This window comes from Rutidosis leptorrhynchoides, chromosome 3 (genome assembly GCF_046630445.1).
Source record: "Rutidosis leptorrhynchoides isolate AG116_Rl617_1_P2 chromosome 3, CSIRO_AGI_Rlap_v1, whole genome shotgun sequence".
NCBI classification, from domain to species: domain Eukaryota; kingdom Viridiplantae; phylum Streptophyta; class Magnoliopsida; order Asterales; family Asteraceae; genus Rutidosis; species Rutidosis leptorrhynchoides.
This window is the reverse complement of record NC_092335.1, coordinates 289,599,675-289,626,385: the sequence shown is the minus strand read 5'-3', so window position 1 is coordinate 289,626,385 and position 26,711 is coordinate 289,599,675. Positions and strand designations below refer to the sequence as shown.

General features: G+C 34.5%; 1 protein-coding gene across 1 annotated transcript; it reads left to right on the top strand.

Moving 5' to 3' along the window:
- The first annotated feature begins 6,057 nt into the window (after positions 1–6,057).
- Positions 6,058–6,591, top strand: LOC139901020 (uncharacterized). Its single transcript, XM_071883762.1, has 2 exons — positions 6,058–6,241; positions 6,338–6,591. The coding sequence occupies exons 1-2, from the start codon at positions 6,058–6,060 to the stop codon at positions 6,589–6,591; spliced, it is 438 nt and encodes a 145-aa protein (XP_071739863.1).
- The last annotated feature ends 20,120 nt before the right edge of the window (positions 6,592–26,711 follow it).

Here is a 26,711-nt window from a genome sequence, read left to right as displayed (position 1 = left end):
TTTCTAAATGGAACGTGATGATTCACAGATCATAACATCATCATGTGCCATGTTATACGACTCTTGTATTCTATTTAACCTCTAAAATATCAAGAAAATATTTCTTGATGATTCGGCCTTTTCCAAGGTATTCTAGTAATTTGACAAGTCAAGATCGTGCCATCACAATTTCCTTCCTAGAACATTAACAATGTTCATTCAGAAAATCATATTTGTGAATTCTGGACCATTACAAGCGGTGCTTAATCGCAAGAAGAAGAAACGAAAGGACAAAACTCCGAAATATAAATTGGGGTATAAATTGCAGCAAATAAAAGAGAGCATTAACTATGGATGACAATGATTATAGAAGATAGAAACAGAGACTTTGAAATATAAGGGAAGATATAAAGCCCAACGACAAACCAAAAATTATAAACCATATATATCGATGCATATAGCAATATAAAGACACGGGAGAACTAGAAACACTATAAACCCAAGAGTATAGTAGAAGTAAATAGATTCTTCCGGCGGTAGATGAAAAAGAAGAATGACCGATATGAAAGTTATAAGTATATCGAGAATCAGAATTGGATGGAGCATATTGATGAATACTTTAAAATATGAGTTGAGGGGAAAGAATAGAAGGTGATGAAACATGACTAGGAACTTAGAAATCAACAGATTTAACTCACACAATGACGGAATAAGTGAATCAAACCCTCTAGTGAATAGGTTAAGCTTTTTTTGATTAATTTAGTCATACCACAACTAAATCAAGTGTGATTAGATCAACACCTAGAGCTATTATTCACCACCTGGGTGATTTGGGTTGAGAGAGAATCGGAGGAGCTCACCAGATCTGAGTGTGTGTAACAAATGAGAGGCATAACCTAAAAATGAAGAACAAAAGACTTTATATACCCCTGCTATTGACTCACCCGTACGATTCATCCATCACACATACGAGTTGGCTTCATCAGCCGTACGGGTGATCACTCACTCGTGTCTTCTCATTTAGGTTGTAATTGTGACTTAGCTCAGCATCAACCGTGCATATGAGCCTGTCAGCTGTACGAGTGAGGCTTCACTCGGACGTCTGACTAAGTCTAACAAAGTCAAACATCCACATCTCGTTCCTGCAGTTGCTGTAACCACATACAAACACGGATAGGATAATAACGAACGATCATGGTGGCCTGTAAACTATTGTACCTGCAATGGACGTGGGTAGATGTCTAGGGACTTGCATAAAATGCATCAACAGAAGGTGTGAGTTATAAGAAAAGGAAGGAGGTGAATTTATAAGAAAATCTCCGACAGAACAATTAAAATAGACGATCGCATTTAAAGCGGATCCTAATTCCTTTTGTTACCGGAGAATCAAATCTTATTACAAAGATTTTCTTCAAATCCCTTGAAATCTGGAAATCAATCATATCTACGTCAAATGATAAGATGAATCTACACTTACTCATTTCACTCTTCTATGTTAGCTTCATTCGTACTCTTCATATAAATGGATTGTTTATCCAAATTATTCGCTGATAATAAAACTCTAATTTTCAGCCTGTATGCATCATGAAAACATACTTATTATCATTCACGACTTTTCCACTCAAATTTCGGGACGAAATTTCTTTAACGGGTAGGTACTGTGACAACCCGGAAATTTCCAATCAAATTTAAACTTTATCTTTATATTATTCCGACACGATAAGCAAAGTTTGTTAAGTTAAATCTCAAGAATTTTAAATTGTGTTCATACATTCATTATAACCTCGACCAAATTCTGACGATTCACGAACCGTTATATATAAATAAATATGTATATATATGTATATATATATATATATTATTACTTGAGAATATTAATAAAGTATTAAACGTATAATACTTTACATGATCATATTTGTTTCAATATGTTTATCGATGGAATTAGAAGATAATATCAAATTGTTGATTTATCAGATACATTATGATATGATTACGGGTCTATGTTATGAGGTCCACTGTGATTTAAGAAATCTATTCTTTTTGACAACATTCAGAAAATGGTAAAGTGATTTATAAGTAAGAACGTGAAGTGTAAATAACTTAGATGTTGGGATATCGACAAGTTAAGTAACTCGACATTTTTCATTAAGATGATTTCATACGTTTATTTAACCTTTGAACTTTATCCCATGCTTCACCAACAAACTGTAATTTAAAAACTTGAAACCTATTATGAATATATATGATTCTATTTTTTTAAAACATTTTATGATATAACGATTTCCATTATTTTAACCTTTAAACAAAATGATTCTGAAAAATATATTTGGTTTTGGAAAACAAAATTATTATATTTATTTGATTTAGTTTCAAACGTACAAAAAAATGTTTTCAGTTTAAAAAGAACTTTATTATTAAAATGTATATAACTTTTATAAATATCTAGAACCACTTTTGACAACTCATTACTTAACCAGTATGATAAAGATAACGATATTTATATTTTATTTTATTAAATATATATAACAATTTAAATTAATATTATATATATTTATATGCGTATTATACGTACATAGTTTTATACTTTTACTATACTTAAACTTTACCTTTACTTTATTTTTACTTTACTTTAACTTTAATAATTCACTTTAATAATTCATACTTTAATAATTCACTTTAATAATTCACTTTAATAATTCATACTTTAATAATTCACTTTAATAATTCATACTTTAATAATTCACTTTAATAATTCAAAAATCTATTATAAATAGAATTCAATAGGTTTCATTATTTCATAGAAACTTGAAAATATTTTTCTCTAAACTCTCTCAATCAATTTACATATATATATTTACTCCGTATTATTTCAAGATATTATTAGTATACATAAAATATTACGTCAGAGTGCTGTCCGAGTGATTTCGAAATTGTTTTTCGAGCGGGATTGGATTAAGGAAATTATGGGTTATAGCTATGGAGGTGATTGGTATGGTTCGTGGGTATGCTCGTGAGGTCAATATAGTGTTTATCATCTCCGTTGCGTCTACGTATCTTTCCTGCAATATTGAATCTCAATATTGATACGTGAGTACTCATAATTTAACTTTTACATACTAATAGTGTATCCCTGACTAGTGCTCGAGTATATAGGATTATGCATGTTTGTACTTTTGATATTGCCTTTAGTTAGGTTATGTTGAATCATGAATTAGTTATATATGCGACTGAGATAAGGTATAAGATATGCATGTCGTTGGAAAGCTAGCGAAAAATTAAGAACCTTTCATTTAGATATCGAATGATTTCGATGAACGGATTTGAAGTTATAGTCCATCGAATTTTTGTATTATTATTAAAAATGATTATTATTATCGTCGTTATTATCGTCGTTCTAGTTTTATCTTATTATTATTATTCTTATCTTTATCAATAAAAGGATTTATCATTAAAAATTGTTATTTTTTTATTATTACTATCGTTAAAAGTTATAATTAGTATTATTATTATTATCCAATTATTATTATTATTATTATTATTATTATTATTATTATTATTATTATTATTATTATTATTATTATTATTATTATTATTATTATTATCATTATTAATATATATATCATTATTTAAAAATGGTTATTGTTATTGTTATTATTATTATTACTATATTATCATTAAGATAATTATTAGTATTATCGTTAATAATGTTATAGTAACTATCATTATTAATATTAGTGTAATTAAAACAAATATTTGTAACACCTAATCATTTTGATTACTATTATTATCATTATTACGAACACGATATAAAAGACGATTAAAAGCTATTAAACGAAACGATTAGGAAATAATGGGTAAGAGTATCATGATGAAATTAAAATATTATAAGATATTGATTTAGATAAAATTATCGTTCTTATTATTTTTATCATTACTATTTTTATTAAAATTATCGTTAGTATTAAAACTATCATTTTAACAAAAATTATCATTTTAATAGAAATGTCATTGTTACTATAAAATATCATTATTATTATTATTTTAAATAGAATTATTATTTTAAAGATAATATTAAAAATTATCGTAAATATTAAAGTTATCATAATTAGAATTATCGTTTTATCATAATGTCATCTTAGTAATTATAAATATTGATATTTTTATAATAATAATTATTATTACAAAATAATACAACTTTTACTTACTATCATTATAGATATTATTTTATCAAATAAATATTTGATACAAACATATTTTACTACGTGTAATAACTTACTTTAATAATACATATCATATTATCTTTATAATATTAAATGAACCCTATAAATTTTATTACTTAATATATATATAAGTATATTTTCTTATATAAATATAATATAAAATTTTATTTATTAATAAATAAATTATATTATTTACTCTAATAAATCTTTTAAAAATATTTAAAAATATAAAACGACGATATTTAAACTATATATTAATCATGTATAAATTTTTGGAAATTATTTTGAGTCAAATTTACTTTTGTTGACTTTTACATATTAGTCTCGAGCATTAGGATTGTGGTACACTATGACTTGACCTAATTTGTTAGACAAATATTGACCAACACATAAATATATATAATTAATTTAGGTTCGTGAATCCGAGGCCAACCTTGCACTTGTTCAATGACGTTATATGTATTTTTACTACGAAATACAGTATGGTGAGTTTCATTTGCCTTTTTACCCTTTATATTTTTGGGACTGAGAATACATGCGCTTTTATAAATGTTTGACGAAATAGACACAAGTAATTGAAACTACATTCTATGGTTGAATTATCGAAATCGAATATGCCCCTTTTTATTAAAGTCTGGTAATCTAAGAATTAGGGAACAGACACCCTAATTGACGCGAATCCTAAAGATAGATCTATTGGGCCTAACAAACCCCATCCAAAGTACCGGATGCTTTAGTACTTCGAAATTATATCATGTCCGAAGGAGGATCCAGGAATGATAGGGGATATTCTTATATGTATCTAGTTAATGTCGGTTACCAGGTGTTCACCATATGAATGATTATTTTTTGTCTCTATGCATGGGACGTATATTTATGAGAACTGGAAATGAAATTCTTGTGGTCTATTAAAATGATGGAAATAAATGATTATGATAAACTAATGAACTCACCAACCTTTTGGTTGACACTTTAAAGCATGTTTATTCTCAGGTGTTAAAGAAATCTTCCGCTGTGCATTTGCTCATTTTAAAGATATTACTTGGAGTCTTTCATAGCATACTTCGAAGAACGTTGCATTCGAGTCATTGAGTTCATCAAAGATTATTATTAAATCAATTTATAGTTGGATAGTGGATATTATGAAATGGTATGCATGCCTGTCAATTTTTGATGTAAAGAAAGATTGTCTTTTAAAAACGAATGCAATGTTTGTAAAATATATCATATAGAGGTCAAATACCTCGCAATGTAATCAACTATTGTGAATCGTTTATAATGTACATGAACGGGTCCTTTCAGCGGTTATAGAAGAAGTTGGACCAAATTGGATGGATCCTATTGTCAATTATCTGCGAAATGGTACGTTGCCAGAAGATAAAAAGGAGGCTCGTTTGGTACGCGAAAGAGCACCCATGTATGTACTTGAAAATAATGTGTTATATCGTAAATCATATTTGGGACCATTAATGCGGTGTGTGGGACCCGCAGAAGCTGCAACCATTATTGAAGAGGTGCATAGTGGATCTTGTGCTCTTCACTCACGATATAAAACTATTGCTGGCAAGATAATGTGCATGGGCTATTTCTGGCCTACTCTATATCGTGATGTTGTGAAAATTGGTAAGCGGTGTAAAAGTTGTCAAAGACATGCACCGCAGAATCGCAAACCACGACATGATATGATTCCAATTGATTCACCATGGCCATTTTATAAATGGGCCATCGATATTGTGGGACCCTTTCCACCAGGTGCAGGAAATGTAAAGTTCCTGATTGTAGCTATTGATTATTTCACTAAATGGGTGGAGGCATAGGCCTTACGCACAATTATTGGAGTGCAAGTGCGGAATTTTGTATGGAATACATTGTATGTAGATTTGGTATTCCGCGAGAACTTGTAAGTGATAATGGAGCGCAGATTGCAAAAGATCCATTTTTAAGTTGGTGTGCGGAACTAAATATAATTCAAAGATTCACATTTGTGGCACATCCGCAAGCAAATGGATTGTGCGAAGTCACTAACCGCGACATTGTTAGCGGTATTAAAAAACGTTTGAATTAAAAGCGGAATGGATGGGTTGATGAACTTTCAAATGTACTATGGGCTCATCGCACTACTTTCAAGAAAAGTACAGGCGAAACACTTTTTAGCCTAGTATATGGTTCCGAAGCAATGATCCCCGCAGAAATCTTTGTTGAAACGCACAGAGTTGCTAATTTTGATGAAAGTGCGAATGCGGAAGGCATTTGTGAATATCTAAATTTCATTAAAGAACGCAGGCTTATGGCCGCAATACGTGAGGCAAATAATAAGCAGCAAATTGCTAAGTATTATAACAAAAAGGTGCGCGCGTTAGCCTTTGATGTTGGAGAATGGGTTTTTGCATAATAATGAAGCAAGTCGTGCTGAGAAACAAGGGAAGTTGGGACCCAATTGGGAGGGACCATACCAGATAGTGGGAATTAATGCAGTAGGCTCTTATAAACTCCAAGACATTGAAGGGCGCAATATACCTAATGCGTGGCATGCTACTTTATTGAAACGATATTATATGTAAATAACAAAAGTATGCGAAATTTTATATGCATTCTAGTGATTCATGTTAATGTGTGTAGTAAATAAGTTTGCAATATTGTGTAAAATGAATAAAACTAAAGGTTTTTGTTCATCATAATGATTGTATGACTATGTGTAATTTGAAAATACAACGCGTTTAATACAACCATAAATGAAATCAAACAAGTGATGGAGAAGACCACTTGATGCTAAATGAAAACAATTTGACGTGTATGCGAAAGGAATTCAGTTTGTTAACTTTCTCCCAAAGTATTAGATCTATCCATACTTGGATGCTTCGCAATAAACATAAATTTTTGCCTAAGGATCGTTTCGGCGGACTTAGAAGATTCATAATGTGCAGAATAGCATGTGTATACAGGTTGTTTCGCATAAAGTAGTTGTTTGTTGTGTGCACAATAATAAACAATGAAATTGCAAAAGACAATGCTAGTAATTATGAATGATATAATCAAAGCGCTATATAAATAAACGCAATTGCAATTGATAAATAAAATTTTATTATAAGTTCCGCGGAAGGTATGATCAATCCTTAATTAGCGATGTTACTTAATTACGGATTGAGTGCAATAAGAATGTAATGGAGGATAGAATGTTTGATGATTATTTTGGGCCCCGATGATCGTCTTTCACTTTAACTATCAAGTGATCAACCACCCCGACCCGGTCTTGATTGTTAATTAGCTTAATTCACCTTTGCACTGTGTAAAAATCCCTTGGGCAAGATCACAAGTGGAAATTACAAAGGCTTAGGCAAAATGGCAGAGAATCAACAACCTATAAATGAGAGGCCTGTTGGGTTTTAACTAGTTTCATAACACTTAAAACCATTTAAGAAACAAGAATAGCGGAAGCATGAAAAATCATTTGGTAACTTGTTAAATCTTTAACCAATTAAAGTTTAAAACCCAATTAGGATCAAGTTGTGATATATACTTACAAACTACAAGCAAGAATAAGATGTTATACCTATTCCAAGCTAGTTGAAAGTAATGAAGATGATGATGTTGAATGGAGCTTCAAATGGATGAAACCTCAAGAGATTATACCCCAAACTTGTAACCAACACCTTGTACTTTGGTTAGGATTTAATTAGGACACTTGATAAACAAGATTACAATGCAAAACCTCCCTCTTTTCCTTCTCAATTGCCACGGCCAGCAGGCCAGTTTTCTGCTGAAAGAATGCAGTATTTTTTTGAGTGTTTTTTGCTTGTAAACTTATGTCCTTGAGTCAAGGAAATGTCTTAGTTAAAAGAGATAAGCATGCTCTTGGAATATGTTGTTTTAAGTAACCAAGTAAGCATGGGAATCACACCTAGGAGTCCCAAAATCTGCATACTATATTCATTTTAAAATAACAAGTATGATAACAAGTATATTTATATAAAACTTGTGACATTTTATATAAAACTTGTTATTAAAGTTTAAGTTATAAGAAAAAAGGTTACTTGTGCTTTATAAACCAATTTATAAAGTATAACAAAACATAATTATAAATAATCAAATCCTTAATATATAAATTGTCCAAACAATTCATCTCAAGTGATAATATTTTAGAAAACCGATTTTCTAAAATTCAAGTGTCGCGTATTTATTTAATGAACCAATCATTAAGATCAAATACGAATAAGGTGTCGGTAAGCTTGTTATTGGGTATGACCCGACTTGGATCAAAACATGTTAGCCACATTAATTTAATATGTCTCTCGGGCATACAAAATACCTTCAATCTCCCACTTGCACGAGAAACATAAGAAATTAATGCAAGTGATGGATACAGCCTAACACACCGTCCATCACCCCCAATATGTTATGACTTTGTGCCATTCAATAACATCATCCATTTCGAGCTTCCTACTCGAACTGATATATGTAGGTGAATCTTTCATTATTTCCTTTCGTCCTAGATGTCATGTTAAATCTAAGAGATACAGAGTGATCACTCTCTTATAGATTTAACTTTTCAGGCCTTAGACATCTGACTCTCAACGAATAAGAGGGACAAATTCCATCTTGACTACATACGTCCTAGATATACACTTTGTAATATACCTGAGTTCTTCCTTATGTACTACCATGTTTCAGAATAGCGAAGGAAGGAATCAAGGCACAGTACTTGGTGAATATCCGAACCCAATATGTATCTCAGGTCAGAGGATACAATGATATTCGCCTTTACTCAAGATTACATGTGATCAACTACAAAGGCTCTATACAGTAATTCTTGAGAGCGGGTCTTCCAATATTTGTTTCCCACAAATATCTATGAACCTTGGTTGCAACCTTGCCCCACATTCAAACTATGAATGTATACCAATCCGAGTTCATAATAGTCTAAACCTCACACTTGTTCCCACAAATGTGATCGACTACGGAAATTTAGAATAATTGCTTATTCATGGATGAAATATGCAAAATAGGAACATAACTCATAATTAAATTAATACCATAATTATATTAATGAGTTTGAACTAATTCGTTCCGTTACAATACATAAAATAGATCAATTCCAATCACTAGAATATCGAAGTCCTAATGCACAAACATGTCCCTCATGTTTTGGTCCATGTAAAAGCTTCGTGAGTGGATCCGCTACATTTTGATCTGTGTGAACTTTGTGAATACATATCTTTCCCTTTTCAACCTCATCCCTGATGTAGTTGAATCTCCACTCAATGTGACGAGTCTTTTGATGAGCACGAGGTTCCTTGATTTGAGCAATCGCACCCTCGTTGTCACAAAAGATCTCAAGAGGGTCCTGAATAGAAGGGACCACTCCTAAGTCGTCGATGAATTTCTTCATCCATGCAGCTTCCTGAGCTGCCAGTGAGGCGGCAATGTACTCCGACTCTGTAGTGGATAACGCAACAACCTCCTGTTTCGAACTCTTCCAAGAGACCGCACCACCATTTAACATGAAGACATAACCGGATTGTGATCGAGAGTCATCTCGATCAGTTTGGAAACTCGCGTCCACGTAACCTTTTACAGCGAGTTCCTCCTCACCAGACCCATATATTAGAAACATATCCTTAGTTCTCCTAAGGTATTTCAATATACTTTTAACAGCAATCCAATGACTGTTTCCTGGGTTGTTCTGGTATCTACTTGTCAAGCTTAGAGCGCATGACACATCCGGTCTAGTACATATCATTGCATACATGATAGACCCAATAGCAGATGCGTATGGGACTTTCTTCATTCTCTCTTGTTCATCTTTCGTGGTAGGACACTGAGATGAACTGAGAACGGTTCCCTTTTGAATAGGTACCAAACCTCTCTTAGAGTTTTCCATCTTGAACCTTTTCAAGATTTTATCAATGTATGTACTTTGACTTAAACCTATCAATCTCTTGGATCTATTCCTATAGATCCCTATCCCCAATATATATTGTGCATCTACAAGATCCTTAATGGAGAAGCAACTCTTTAGCCAAGTTTTGACTCCTTGCATTGTGGTAATATCATTCCCAAATAATAATATATCATCCACATATAGTACAAGGAACATGATAGTGCTCCCACTAGCTTTCTTATATACACAAGCTTCATCACCATTTTTAATGAAGCCAAATTTCTCGGCTTCCTCATTAAAACGATGATTCCACATTCTAGATGCTTGTTTCAATCCGTAGATTGACTTCTTTAACTTGCATACACTTTTAGGATATTTTGGATCAACAAAACCTTCAGGCTGGACCATATAGACATCTTCCATAAGATATCCATTTAGGAAAGCGGTTTTGACATCCATTTACCATATTTCATAGTCGTAGTGAGCAGCAATGGCAAATAATATCCTAATAGACTTTAGCATTGCCACAGGCGAGAAAGTTTCATCATAATCAACCCCTTGAGTTTGAGTGAAACCTTTTGCAACAAGTCTAGCTTTATATGTATCCAAGTTTCCATGTATGTCGGTTTTCATTTTGAAAAGCCATTTGCAATCAACTAGCTTAGAGCTAGGAGGTTGCTCAACAAGTTCCCACACTTGGTTTTCATACATGGATTGCATCTCGGCGTTCATGGCTTCCTGCCATTTATCTTTATCAATCCTTGATAAAGCATCTTGGTAGTTTGTTGGTTCATCCAAATCAACCGTATAGCAACCATCCACGAGAAACCCATATCTCTCGGGAGGATTGCTAATCCTACTAGATCTTCGAACGTCTTGTGTACCTTGATCATCCACTTGATCATTTTTAACAATTTCATGTTGAGTGCTAGTGTCAACCAATTGTGTATCATCTACTTGATCTTGAACCTCTTCAAGATCCATCTTCCTTTCACTATTTCCTTCCATTAGGAACTTATTTTCAAGGAATTCCGCCTTCCGAGCAACAAATACATTCTGCTCGTATGGATCATAGAAATAGTATCCCATATCATCCTTGGGATATCCTATGAAGATACACTTCGTGGATCGAGCATTCAACTTATTAGGGACGTAACGCTTAGGATAAGCTTCACATCCCCATACCTTTAAGTATGATAGAGATGGAGGTTTACCAAACCACATCTCGTGAGGAGTTCGTTCCACTTTCTTGGTTGGGGCCATATTTAAAATACGAGCCGCGGAGCTTAGACAATAACCCCAAAACGATAGAGGCAACGAGCTTCTTGCCATCATAGATCGAACCATATCCATTAGGGTTCGGTTCCTCCTTTCGGAAACTCCATTAAGTTGGGGTGTTCCGGGTGGAGTAAGTTGTGAGATAATCCCACAACTCCTAAGATGATCTTGGAAGGCATCGCTTAGGTATTCACCTCCTCTATCGGTACGAAGTACCTTAATTGTCCTATTGAGTTGATTTTGTACTTCGTTTTGATATTCTTTGAATGCTTCAAACGTTTCGTCCTTGTGTCTTAATAAGTAGACATATCCGAAACGACTAAAGTCATCAATGAAAGTAACAAAGTATCTTTCACCATTCCTAGTCATGGGTTTAAAGGGTCCACATACATCCGAATGTATTAATCCCAATAAATCTTTAGCCCTTTCATAGGTCCCTTTGAAAGGTGCTTTAGTCATCTTGCCTTGTAAACAAGATTCACATACATCAAACGAATCCATTTCATTTGATTTCAAAAGTCCATTCCTTTGAAGTGTATGCATTCGGTTCTTGTTTATGTGACCAAGGCGACAATGCCATAAGTAGGAATCACTCAAATCCCTTTTGAATTTCTTGGTGCTTGTATGGTACATTGAGCTACTAGATAATGTGTCATCGTGAACCAATTCATAAATTCCATTTGAAGGTGAAGCCTTGAAATAGAATACATTATCTAAATAAAAGTGGATATCATCATTAACAAAATTAGGATTAAAACCACATTGTTTCAAACGGGAAACAGAAATAATGTTTCGACATAAGTCGGGTGCATACAAAACATCATCCAAAATAAGTTCCAAACCACTTGGAAGCTTTAACACAAAGTCTCCTTGAGCCTTCACTTGCACTTTGGCTCCATTACCCATGTAGAGACTTGATGTTCCCGTTTGCTTGCTACTTCTTTTGAACCCCTGCATTGAATTGCAAATGTGAGTTCCACATCCAGTGTCTAATACCCATGTATTAGAAGAAGTAATACTAAGCTCTATATATACCATATATATATTACCTGAGGTTTGCCCAGCATCCCTCTTGTCCTTCAACTCCTTAAGATAAACCGGACAGTTTCATTTCCAATGACCCATCTCACCGCAACCGAAACATGGGTCTTCCTTGGGGTTTGCCTTCTCGGCTATCTTTTGCTTCTTAGCCTTGTTCTTAGTTGGGGTAACCATCTTCCCCTTCCCTTTGCCTTGATGGGCGGGTCCTTTCCTCTTAGCCACCTTTGGCTTAGAGGTGTTACCTTTGGATCCACCTTGATCGATTGCTAACACGGGTAAAGCCCTTTTACCCATGCTAGTTTCCGCCGTTCTAAGCATACCGTGAAGCTCACCTATGCTCTTATCCATCCCATTCATATTGTAATTAATTACAAATTGATCAAACCTTTTTGATAGGGAGTTAAGGATAAGATCGGTGGCTAACTCATTGGATATGTTTAGGTTAAGTCGGTTAGCACGATCGATAAGGCTTTTCATCTTGAGTACATAAGATGAAACCGATTGGGTATCGTCCATACGACAAGCATGTAGCGCCCGAACCGTTTCGAATCGCTCGACACGCGCTTGTTGAAGGAACATCTCCTTCAATTGCGTTATCATGTCGTATGCACTATGATGCTCGAAATCCTTTTGGAGTTCGGGTATCATAGTCCCAAGCATTAAGCATGAGACTTGAAGGGAGTCGTGGCAATACTTATCGTAAGAGGCCATTGCCTCCACATCATTCTCATCCGGTTGATCGGGAATGGGGTCCTCAAGCACATACATTTTATCCTCTTGTTTGAGGACAATCCGAAGATTGCGGAACCAATCCATAAAGTTGGTATGGTTGAGTTTGTCTTTCTCTAAGAGAGACCTTAATGATAGGTGGTTTAGGTTAAGTGGTGCGTTTGGAATGTTGTTGTTGTTATTGGCGGCCATCTACAAAATTAACAAAGTTCGTTTAAGTATCGATTTTAATTTAACATTCAATACCCTTTAAATCAAATTGAATTATTAAATTCTAGAATCCAACGGTAAACCAAAATTCGGTTATGTGACCTTTATCCCGCAATTTGATTTAGCTAGGTAGTCAATAAATGACAATTGCAATCCATTTGCAACTTCTAGAGTATGGGATCATGCAATCCTTTTGCATGGCATATTTATCCCATCAACGCCTATATGTTCATCATGCTTCGGTGACCCTAAGTTCATGATTCCCAAATCAAGTCGTCCTACTTGTGTAAACATGTAGACTTTACATACAAGTGGTTAGGTGACCTTTATCCCACATGTATGCGAAGTGTACCTTATTCATATTAGTTCGCTCATGACGGTTAGGTGACCTTTATCCCATCAAGAGTTTCCTAATACGTCTAAGTGTTTCCACAAAAGGATGGTGTTTAACTTGTTTGCCTTGTTAATAAGGGATTTCAAGTTTTCATTAATTCTAGTTTGAGAAAACTTTTGCACCATACACCAACATGCATTTAGTGTATGGTTTATTTGAAAATCCATTTTCATGTTATGTAATAAAGCCAATTTTATTACTTTGATATAAACCATTTTATATGTATGATCCTTATCATGTTCTTAATAACCGATTATTAATGTCCTTTTAGCCGTTTTTAATTTAACCATTTAAATTGACGTTTTGCATGTTGTTATTAATGTCAATTTTAACCAATTTAAATTGCCATTTTAGTTTGTTGTTAACTTGTGTGATAACTTGTAGCATACAAACATACAATCCACATAATCATACAAAACAACCATGCATGCAAATCATATGTTCACAATCAAGCCATTTTTGGTAGACATTTGTTTAGCCGAAAACAAATGCCACCGGTTAAGGGTAATAACACAAAGTAGAAGATTTTAAAATCTCCCACTTAATCTTGCATCCAAATGCTTCTTCTTGTGTTCTTCAAGTCTTCATCATCTTCATCATTATACAAAAATATATCCTAATACATTTTTCTCTAAAAAAATGAAAATACAACCTAATCTATTTTACATACCAAATATAAAATAAATTACATAACCAAATGAATTATTACATGCCAAATGAATAAATATTATTACAAACTAATTGAATAAATATAAATCAACCATGCATGCAACCAAACACAAGGTCAAGGCTTAGATTGTGAACTTTAACATACAACCAAGTATGAACCAAATGGAAGAACCAAAACCCACTTTTGGAACTCCATAAATTCGGCCATATAATAAACCCACCCAAAACTATAAATTTTTGCATTTTACAATCATGCATGTACATAAAATGCAAAATTATAGTGAGTTAAATAAATCATCTCGAAGCATATTTCAACAACTTCGGCTCTAGATACCATTGTTAGGTTTTAACTAGTTTCATAACACTTAAAACCATTTAAGAAACAAGAATAGCGGAAGCATGAAAAATCATTTGGTAACTTGTTAAATCTTTAACCAATTAAAGTTTAAAACCCAATTAGGATCAAGTTGTGATATATACTTACAAACTACAAGCAAGAATAAGATGTTATACCTATTCCAAGCTAGTTGAAAGTAATGAAGATGATGATGTTGAATGGAGCTTCAAATGGATGAAACCTCAAGAGATTATACCCCAAACTTGTAACCAACACCTTGTACTTTGGTTAGGATTTAATTAGGACACTTGATAAACAAGATTACAATGCAAAACCTCCCTCTTTTCCTTCTCAATTGCCACGGCCAGCAGGCCAGTTTTCTGCTGAAAGAATGCAGTATTTTTTTGAGTGTTTTTTGCTTGTAAACTTATGTCCTTGAGTCAAGGAAATGTCTTAGTTAAAAGAGATAAGCATGCTCTTGGAATATGTTGTTTTAAGTAACCAAGTAAGCATGGGAATCACACCTAGGAGTCCCAAAATCTGCATACTATATTCATTTTAAAATAACAAGTATGATAACAAGTATATTTATATAAAACTTGTGACATTTTATATAAAACTTGTTATTAAAGTTTAAGTTATAAGAAAAAAGGTTACTTGTGCTTTATAAACCAAATTATAAAGTATAACAAAACATAATTATAAATAATCAAATCCTTAATATATAAATTGTCCAAACAATTCATCTCAAGTGATAATATTTTAGAAAACCGATTTTCTAAAATTCAAGTGTCGCGTATTTATTTAATGAACCAATCATTAAGATCAAATACGAATAAGGTGTCGGTAAGCTTGTTATTGGGTATGACCCGACTTGGATCAAAACATGTTAGCCACATTAATTTAATATGTCTCTCGGGCATACAAAATACCTTCAAGGCCAAGCTCTCTATTTATAGTGTTCGAGATTACCGCGATCCGCAGATTGCTTATCCTTCCGCGAAAACTCAGCGGATTGAACCGCAGTCCCCGATTAGTGCGGAAATACAGCTGCTATGCTTATTTGCAGTGGATACTTCATAACTTTGCATTATAATCCGCATAACTATGCTTTTGGCTTTTGGCAAATAAAATATACATATACAATGCTATGTATATGATCAAGTCCCCCCAGTTTATTATGATACATTTTCGCGAAGCCAATGTATCATGATAAACACTAAAAATAAAGAAGTGTTTCTTAAAATATTTCGCAAACAATATTTTATATTTTTTACCGCCCATTTATTACCGTTGTTTTTATTAAGCTCAACGCGTAATTACAACGGTAACTTTCGCTAATCTGTCTAATCAGCACACTGTAACGGCTAGAAAATTACCGTTTACACGTTGCGGTAATTTCAACCATTTAAATGCAATGATTATCGTTTCAACTTGCTCGCCCTAATTCTTATTATAAATAGCTGGTTATTCCGTATAAAAACTTTACACCTTTCTCTCCCAATTTCGCATTCAATCGTATTCTGCCAATCACAATCGTACTTTGCAATTAGCCAATCGAACCTTCAATTTCATCAATTCAACCTCCGATTTAGCTTTTCTTATCATCAATGGCTTCCTCTTCATCTATGCACACTCCAGGAGGCTATGTTTCCTATATGACGGAAACAAAACTTCAAACCCTACAAGAATGGTATCCGCCACTTGCCCAATTTGTTCCCCTACCGCACCTGCGGCAGAACAGTGAGCCGATACTCCCCCTAAAGGGATGATTTCTGTTTACGAAGCTGCCATTTCTCAAGGCAACCTTCGATTTCCACTTACCCCCTTTTTTCGCAGTGTTTACGAATACTATAAGATTGCCATGGCATAGTTGCATCCGAACGCGATTAATAAAATTGTGCTATTCCAGATGTACTGCAATGCCACTGGCCAACCACTGCTGCTGAACGTGTTTCGTATGTGCAATAGCCTAGTGCTATATGATGTGGGGTGGTTTTCTTTCCGCAGTAAACTTGGCATAATGACTTCGCCAAAAAATTTAATTGGCAATTGCCGCAGTTCCTTCTTATATATTAACGACACCGCCTATTTGGACAGTGCTATTCCTAAAGCTTGGTGTACAGAGCTTAATCCCGAGCTCAATGAGAGGCCTGTACTCGATGATCTTGAGAATGACACTCTCAAGACACTAAAAAACGCAAGCCTAATTCTACGAGCTTATTCGAATGTACCACTGTACATTGGCAGAGTGTCAATTCAATGGCCATGGAGCGACCATGATGCGCTTTTGGTTGACCAATCAAAAAATGGTATGCCGCCGAAATTTATCGCAATATATTAACATAATACACTTACATTTTCCGCAATATTTTCGCTTTGCATAACACTATGCGCTTTTATTTTTACAGTGGTTGCACTTGACCTTATCATGAGGTCCGCTGATATAAGCAGGATTAGCCCTGCCCGTCGCCTAAAGAATGGCGACGGCGACATTATTCTTATTGATGAACCGATCATCAATACATGTTATATTGCTGGAGGCGAGGACCGCGGCAAGCGTAAGGTTGTGGAAACTACTCCCACTCCACGCAAGAAACGTCTGCGCTCTCATTCTGAAGAAGAAGCAAGTAAGCAAATGCTATTTCGCAGTATTTATTTTATTACGCATTGTTTGTTTTAGCATAAACTTGCTATATTTACTTATCTGTTTACAGCTATTCTTCCAGAGTCATCCGCTGAAGCTACACCGCTTTACAACATTAGAGGGAGAATCCCTACAAATGTTCTTAATGAACCCGGAATGAAGATTTATCACTTCCATCTGATGCAGAAATGTCCAACCAGGAAGAGGAAGGAGAAGCTGATGCGGAAGAAACTGCAGCAGCAAATCGGGCCTTTAGACTATACCAAAGGCTTTATAAATTTGTTCCTGAAGAAACAAGGGAGCAATATCGCAAATTGTCTTATCCCGAGGCTGCCAGACAACGACTACATAATTGCTACAATGCAATTTATCTGACAGTCGACAGCATGGAGCGTTTCACCGAGATGTCAGACGAGTATGATAAAGCAGTGAAAGCCGCCAATGCACAAGAGAGAAGGGCGCAAAGGGCTGAGACGCGTCTTGAAAAGGTGATGGAAGAGATCGCCAAACTCGAAAGAAGGGCAGAAGTCGCGGAACATGAGTTCGCACAGCTACTCAAGTATCTGCCAACATTCGCGGATAAAGTGATGGACTCCGAGCCAGTCACTGAAAAATTTCAAACATATGCTCAAGCAGCAAAGCTTGCCACTCGCTGCGAGTGGTATGATTTATTATGCAAACTTGGTGATCTTTCGCAACCTCTTCCTTCTGACATGGCGAAAGAAATATGCGCCACCGATGATGCTCGCGAGATACTCGAGAGGGCGAAGAAAGAGGTTGAAAAAATTAGCATACCTGTTCTTGAGGAGCTCAGTCAGCGTGAAGGCGTTTCATTTTAGAACTTTAGTTTTGCCTTAACTAATTTGTTTTTGAATGTATTTTCGCAATTACGAATTGCGTTTGTTGTAAGAATCCGCGTTGCGTACACTCTTAATATTAATCACTTATTCACAGTTCGCAGTTGCAACTTCTTTTATTTATATAGCGCTTTATTATCAATATTCATAACACGGACTTGTCCTTTGCGATTTCCAACTTTTATTATTGTGCACATAATAAATGTGTACTTTTGCGAAACAATCTGTATGCGTATATACTTATACGTTATGAATCTTCTAAGTCCGCCATAACGATCCTTAGGCAAATTTAGCATTGTGAAGCATCTAAGTATTGGCAAGATCAAATACTTAGGAAGTGTTATCCTTTCGCAATTATTTTCAAATTAACACAAGTGGGCAATTTCATCACTTGGTTTTTAGCAAACTATTCCGCAATGCAGTGTTGCATTTTCATAACTCTTAAGCAGGCTATGCTTTGCGAAAATCATGCCACCATACTTAAAATATCCGCAGAACAAACATTAACTTAGTGTTGTAAAAGACATGTAATCGCATTCTGCGAAATAAGCACTACGTGTGACCACACGCAGTGTTTTCGCTTGGTAAAGAAACAATTACTAATACTAAAATTAACTTTGCTTTATTCATTATTATTTTGCATTTGAAAGATAAACACGACTATGATATTCGCAACTTAATACCATACATTTATGAATGTTGCCTTAGCATCTTATTACAACTTTTTTAAATTTTCATACTACTCAGGATTAACTGAACGTCCTTCAATACACAAATTCGCATTTGCCATAATCATGGCGCAGAATGACTCCACTTCTGCAGAAATCAGCGTGCCAATGCCCTTGTTGGCAGAAAATTTTAGCATACCGTGTATGGTAGGTGGTATAGCGCCAAACATGCGCAAAGCTGTGCGCCCAAGTATCATATTGAATCGCGATTGATTTTGTATTATGTACAGATTCAATAAAGCTTGGCGCCTTAGCGACTCATCGCTGTCATCAACTAACTCCATTTGTAATTCCAACTGGCCAAAGGGCCGGGATGACTCTCCTGAGAACCCGGCAAGTGAAACCGCAGTAGGTTTCAACAAAGCTTGAATGTTCGCAGGTAACTTGCTAAAGCATTGTTCGTACATGACGTCGACACTGCTACCCGTGTCCACATGTACCTTCATTATCATTATTCCAGTATTTGCAACGCGACATGAAACCACTTCAGGTTTACCATCATCTGCGGTCAAACTTGTAGGAGGAAACGTAATAGAAGGACATTTCCAACTAACAATTTGTTCTGAAATTTGCATTACCGACGTTTTGTCCTGCACTTCTACCACATTGATTACCTGTATTCCGCGCTGATTTTCTTTTTTGCTCACCATTTTTACTCCCAGATTTTTTACTGCGGGAGCCTTTCGCTCAACCGCGTTTGACGCATTCGAGGTGTTAGCTTCTGTAGGCATTATAATCGCATTCGCGGTGTTTTGTGCGATTAAATGGTCTAGTTTGCCTTGCTCGTATGCTTCTGCGATGAATTCCGCCAAATCTCTGCAACGATTGGTGTCATGACCGTAATCGTCATGGAAAACACAAAATTTTGATCTATCGCGCCTGCTATTTTCTCCCAAAGGCTGCGGATCAGGAAAAGACTTAGCAACTCTTTCTTGCAAAAAAATTTCTTGGGCGTTTTTGTTAACGTCTGAATGATGTTGAATGATTCATTGCTCCACTTTCGCGTAGAATAGCGATCACGGCAGCCATATCCATGGTTATCATTTTGGCCTTGAAACCTGTCATTTCGCGGGTATCCACCGCCGCCATTTCTTCGCGGAAAACCTGATCCACGGTAATTATCACTGTTACCATCGCGAAAAGAGTCATTGTCATCTCGCCAACTTTTGTCTCTACCCCATCCACACGCGGGGGTTATATTGCTATCCTCTCCACCGCGGAGATAATCATATGTTTCCTGTTGAACTTTTGCAAAAGTTGGCGGAACATCTCTTCGCAATCTCCGCACAAGAGTAGGATGTTGCTGTGGGTTAATAGCATGCAAAAAACCAGAAATTTTCTGATCTTCATTCAACCGTGGAATTTTTTGGCACTCATAAATGTACCGCGTGAGTAATGCGTTCAAAGTCTCCTTGTTGCCTTGCTTAATATCGTGACATTCTATGTGCGTCTTTTTCTGCGGTAATAGATTTTGAAACTGCAGCAAAAAAAATTCGCGCAAATCTACAAAGCCAATGATACTGCGAGATTGCAAACTATGAAACCATTCCCTTACTGACCCTTGCAAGGCCATGGGGAATACCCTACACGCGCCTGGTTCATCCCAGTTATAATGTAAAGACCCGTCCTAATCCATCCGGACGAAGTCCATATTGATTATAAATGATTCATAACAGTTGATTACATCGTGAGGTACTTGACCTCTATATGATACATTTTACAAACATTGCATTCATTTTTAAAAGACAACTTTCATTTCATCGAATGTTGACAGGCATGCATACCATTTCATAATAAATCTAACTATAATTGAGTTAATAATATTCTTGATGAACTCATCGACTCGAATGCAACGTCTTTTGAAATATGTCATGAATGACTCCAAGTAATATCTCTAAAATGAGCAAATACACAGCGGAAGATTTCTTTCATACCTGAGAATAAACATGCTTTCAAGTGTCAACCAAAAGGTTGGTGAGTTCATAGGTTTATCTTAAAATAATAAAATTCATCATTTTGATAGACCACAAAATTTAAATGCTGCATGGTACAAATGGGCCCGAATCCTATACCCACCTGTAATGTACATGCTATATCTTTTAAATACAGTACACCTTTTGAAATGTCCCGTTCTTATTGATTAAAAACGTTCCATATTAATTGATTTTGTTGCGAGGTTTTGACCTCTATATGAGACGTTTTTCAAAGACTGCATTCATTTTTAAAACAAACCATAACCTTTATTTCATAGATAAAGGTTTTAAAAAGCTTTACGTAGATTATCAAATAATGATAATCTAAAATATCCTGTTTACACACGACCATTACATAATGGTTTACAATACAAATATGTTACAACAAAATAAGTTTCTTGAATGCAGTTTTTACACAATATCATACAAGCATGGACTCCAAATCTCGTCCTTATTTAAGTATGCGACAGCGGAAGCTCTTAATAATCACCTGAGAATAAACATGCTTAAAACATCAATAAAAATGTTGGTGAGTTATAGGTTTAACCTATATATATCAAATCATAATAATAGACCACAAGATTTCATATTTCAATACACATCCCATACATAGAGATAAAAATCATTCATATGGTGAACACCTGGTAACCGACATTAACAAGATGCATATATAAGAATATCCCCATCATTGCGGGACACCCTTCGGATATGATATAAATTTCGAAGTACTAAAGCATCCGGTACTTTGGATGGGGTTTGTTAGGCCCAATAGATCTATCTTTAGGATTCGCGTCAATTAGGGTGTCTGTTCCCAAATTCTTAGATTACCAGACTTAATAAAAAGGGGCATATTCGATTTCAATAATTCAACCATAGAATGTACTTTCACGTACTTGTGTCTATTTTGTAAATCATTTATAAAACCTGCATGTATTCTCATCCCAAAAATATTAGATTTTAAAAGTGGGACTATAACTCACTTTCACAGATTTTTACTTCGTCGGGAAGTAAGACTTGGCCACTGGTTGATTCACGAACCTATAATAATATATACATATATATCAAAGTATGTTCAAAATATATTTACAACACTTTTAATATATTTTGATGTTTTAAGTTTATTAAGTCAGCTGTCCTCGTTAGTAACCTACAACTAGTTGTCCACAGTTAGATGTACAGAAATAAATCGATAAATATTATCTTGAATCAATCCACGACCCAGTGTATACGTATCTCAATATTGATCACAACTCAAACTATATATATTTTGGAATCAACCTCAACCCTGTATAGCTAACTCCAACATTCACATATAGAGTGTCTATGGTTGTTCCGAAATATATATAGATGTGTCGACATGATAGGTCGAAACATTGTATACGTGTCTATGGTATCTCAAGATTACATAATATACAATACAAGTTGATTAAGTTATGGTTGGAATAGATTTGTTACCAATTTTCACGTAGCTAAAATAAGAAAAATTATCCAATCTTGTTTTACCCATAACTTCTTCATTTTAAATCCGTTTTGAGTGAATCAAATTGCTATGGTTTCATATTGAACTCTATTTTATGAATCTAAACAAAAAAAGTATAGGTTTATAGTCGGAAAAATAAGTTACAAGTCGTTTTTGTAAAGGAAGTTATTTCAGTCAAAAGAACGACGTCTAGATGACCATTTTAGAAAACATACTTCCACTTTGAGTTTAACCATAATTTTTGGATATAGTTTCATGTTCATAATAAAAATCATTTTCTCAGAATAACAACTTTTAAATCAAAGTTTATCATAGTTTTTAATTAACTAACCCAAAACAGCCCGCGGTGTTACTACGACGGGGTAAACCCGGTTTTACGGTGTTTTTCGTGTTTCCAGGTTTTAAATCATTAAGTTAGCATATCATATAGATATAGAACATGTGTTTAGTTGATTTTTAAAGTCAAGTTAGAAGGATTAACTTTTGTTTGCGAACAAGTTTAGAATTAACTAAACTATGTTCTAGTGATTACAAGTTTAAACCTTCGAATAAGATACCTTTATATGTATGAATTGAATGATGTTATGAATATCATTACTACCTTAAGTTCCTTGGATAAACCTACTGGAAAAGAGAAAAATGGATCTAGCTTCAACGGATCCTTGGATGGCTCGAAGTTCTTGAAGCAGAATCATGACACGAAAACAAGTTCAAGTAAGATCATCACTTGAAATAATATTGTTATAGTTATAGAAATTGAACCAAAGTTTGAATATGATTATTACCTTGTATTGGAATGATAACCTACTGTAAGAAACAAAGATTTCTTGAGGTTGGATGATCACCTTACAAGATTGGAAGTGAGCTAGCAAACTTGAAAGTATTCTTGATTTTATGTAACTAGAACTTGTAGAATATATGAAGAACACTTAGAACTTGAAGATAGAACTTGAGAGAGATCAATTAGATGAATAAAATTGAAGAATGAAAGTGTTTGTAGGTGTTTTTGGTCGTTGGTGTATGGATTAGATATAAAGGATATGTAATTTTGTTTTCATGTAAATAAGTCATGAATGATTACTCATATTTTTGTAATTTTATGAGATATTTCATGCTAGTTGCCAAATGATGGTTCCTACATGTGTTAGGTGACTCACATGGGCTGCTAAGAGCTGATCATTGGAGTGTATATACCAATAGTACATACATCTAAAAGCTGTGTATTGTACGAGTACGAATACAGGTGCATACGAGTAGAATTGTTGATGAAACTGAACAAGGATGTAATTGTAAGCATTTTTGTTAAGTAGAAGTATTTTGATAAGTGTATTGAAGTCTTTCAAAAGTGTATAAATACATATTAAAACACTACATGTATATACATTTTAACTGAGTCGTTAAGTCATCGTTAGTCGTTACATGTAAGTGTTGTTTTGAAACCTTTAGGTTAACGATCTTGTTAAATGTTGTTAACCCAATGTTTATAATATCAAATGAGATTTTAAATTATTATATTATCATGATATTATCATGTATGAATATCTCTTAATATGATATATATACATTAAATGTCTTTACAACGATAATCGTTACATATATGTCTCGTTTAAAAATCATTAAGTTAGTAGTCTTATTTTTACATATGTAGTTCATTGTTAATATACTTAATGATATGTTTACTTATCATAGTATCATGTTAGCTATATATATATCCATATATATGTCATCATATAGTTTTTACAAGTTTTAACGTTCGTGAATCACCGGTCAACTTGGGTGGTCAGTTGTCTATATGAAACATATTTCAATTAATCAAGTCTTAACAAGTTTGATTGCTGAACATGTTGGAAACATTTAATCATGTAAATATCAATCTCAATTAATATATATAAACATGGAAAAGTTCGGGTCACTACAGTACCTACTCGTTAAATAAATTTCGTCCCGAAATTTTAAGCTGTTGAAGGTGTTGACGAATCTTTTGGAAATAGATGCGGGTATTTCTTCTTCATCTGATCTTCACGCTCCCAGGTGAACTCGGGTCCTCTACGAGCATTCCATTGAACCTTAACAATTGGTATCTTGTTTTGCTTAAGTCTTTTAACCTCACGATCCATTATTTCGACGTGTTCTTCGATGAATTGAAGTTTTTCGTTGATTTGGATTTCATCTAACGGAATAGTGAGATCTTCTTTAGCAAAACATTTCTTCAAATTCGAGACGTGGAAAGTGTTATGTACAGCCGCGAGTTGTTGAGGTAACTCAAGTCGGTAAGCTACTGGTCCGACACGATCAATAATCTTGAATGGTCCAATATACCTTGGATTTAATTTCCCTCGTTTACCAAATCGAACAACGCCTTTCCAAGGTGCAACTTTAAGCATGACCATCTCTCCAATTTCAAATTCTATATCTTTTCTTTTAATGTCAGCGTAGCTCTTTTGTCGACTTTGGGCGGTTTTCAACCGTTGTTGAATTTGGATGATCATCTCGGTAGTTTCTTGTATAATCTCCGGACCCGTAATCTGTCTATCCCCCACTTCACTCCAATAAATTGGAGACCTGCACTTTCTACCATAAAGTGCTTCAAACGGCGCCATCTCAATTCTTGAATGGTAGCTGTTGTTGTAGGAAAATTCTGCTAACGGTAGATGTCGATCCCAACTGTTTCCGAAATCAATAACACATGCTCGTAGCATGTCTTCAAGCGTTTGTATTGTCCTTTCGCTTTGCCCATCAGTTTGTGGATGATAGGCAGTACTCATGTCTAGACGAGTTCTTAATGCTTGCTGTAATGTCTGCCAGAATCTTGAAATAAATCTGCCATCCCTATCAGAGATAATAGAGATTGGTATTCCATGTCTGGAGACGACTTCCTTCAAATACAGTCGTGCTAACTTCTCCATCTTGTCATCTTCTTTTATTGGCTGGAAGTGTGCTGATTTGGTGAGACGATCAACTATTACCTAAATAGTATCAAAACCACTTGCAGTCCTTGGCAATTTAGTGATGAAATCCATGGTAATGTTTTCCCATTTCCATTCTGGGATTTCGGGTTGTTGAAGTAGACCTGATGGTTTCTGATGCTCAGCTTTGACCTTAGAACACGTCAAACATTCTCCTACGTATTTAGCAACATTTCATACCCGGCCACCAAAAATGTTTCTTGAGATCCTTGTACATCTTCTCCGTTCCAGAATGTATTGAGTATCTGGTTTTATGAGCTTCTCTAAGTACCATTTCTTTCATATCTCCAAATTTTGGTACCCAAATCCTTTCAGCCCTATACCGGGTTCCGTCTTCCCGAATATTAAGATGCTTCTCCGATGAAAAGACCCGTTCATATACATTATAAACGATTCACAATAGTTGACTACATTGCGAGGTATTTGACCTCTATATGATACATTTTACAAACATTGCATTCGTTTTTAAAAGACAAACTTTCTTTACATCGAAAATTGACAGGCATGCATACCATTTCATAATATCCACTATCCAACTATAAATTGATTTAATAATAATCTTTGATGAACTCAATGACTCGAATGCAACGTTCTTCGAAATATGCTATGAAAGACTCCAAGTAATATCTTTAAAATGAGCAAATGCATAGCGGAAGATTTCTTTAACACCTGAGAATAAACATGCTTTAAAGTGTCAGCTAAAAGGTTGGTGAGTTCATTAGTTTATCATAATCATTTATTTCCATCATTTTAATAGACCACAAGAATTTCATTTTCAGTTCTCATAAATATACGTACCATGCATAGAGACAAAAATAATCATTCATATGGTGAACACCTGGTAACCGACATTAACTAGATACATATAAGAATATCCCCTATCATTCCGGGATCCTCCTTCGAACATGATATAAATTTCGAAGTACTAAAGCATCGGTACTTTGGATGGGGTTTGTTAGGCCCAATAGATCTATCTTTAGGATTCGCGTCAATTAGGGTGTATGTTCCCTAATTCTTAGATTACCAGACTTAATAAAAAGGGGCATATTCGATTTCGATAATTCAACCATAGAATGTAGTTTCACGTACTTGTGTCTATTTCGTAAAACATTTATAAAAGTTGCGCATGTATTCTCAGCCCAAAAATATAAAGGGTAAAAAGACAAATGAAACTCACCATACTGTATTTCGTAGTAAAAATACATATAACGTCATTGAACAAGTGCAAGTTTGGCCTCGAATTCACGAACCTAAATTAATTATATATATTTATATGTTAGTCAATATTTGTCTAAGAAATTAGGTCAAGTCATAGTGTACCACAA

Coding starts and splice junctions, on each gene's coding strand:
- LOC139901020 (XM_071883762.1), top strand. CDS start 6,058: ATGGAATACATTGTATGTAGATTTGGTATTCCGCGAGAACTTGTAAGT. Junction 6,242..6,337: donor TAACCGCGACATTGTTAGCG/GTATTAAAAAAC, acceptor AGAAAAGTACAG/GCGAAACACTTTTTAGCCTA.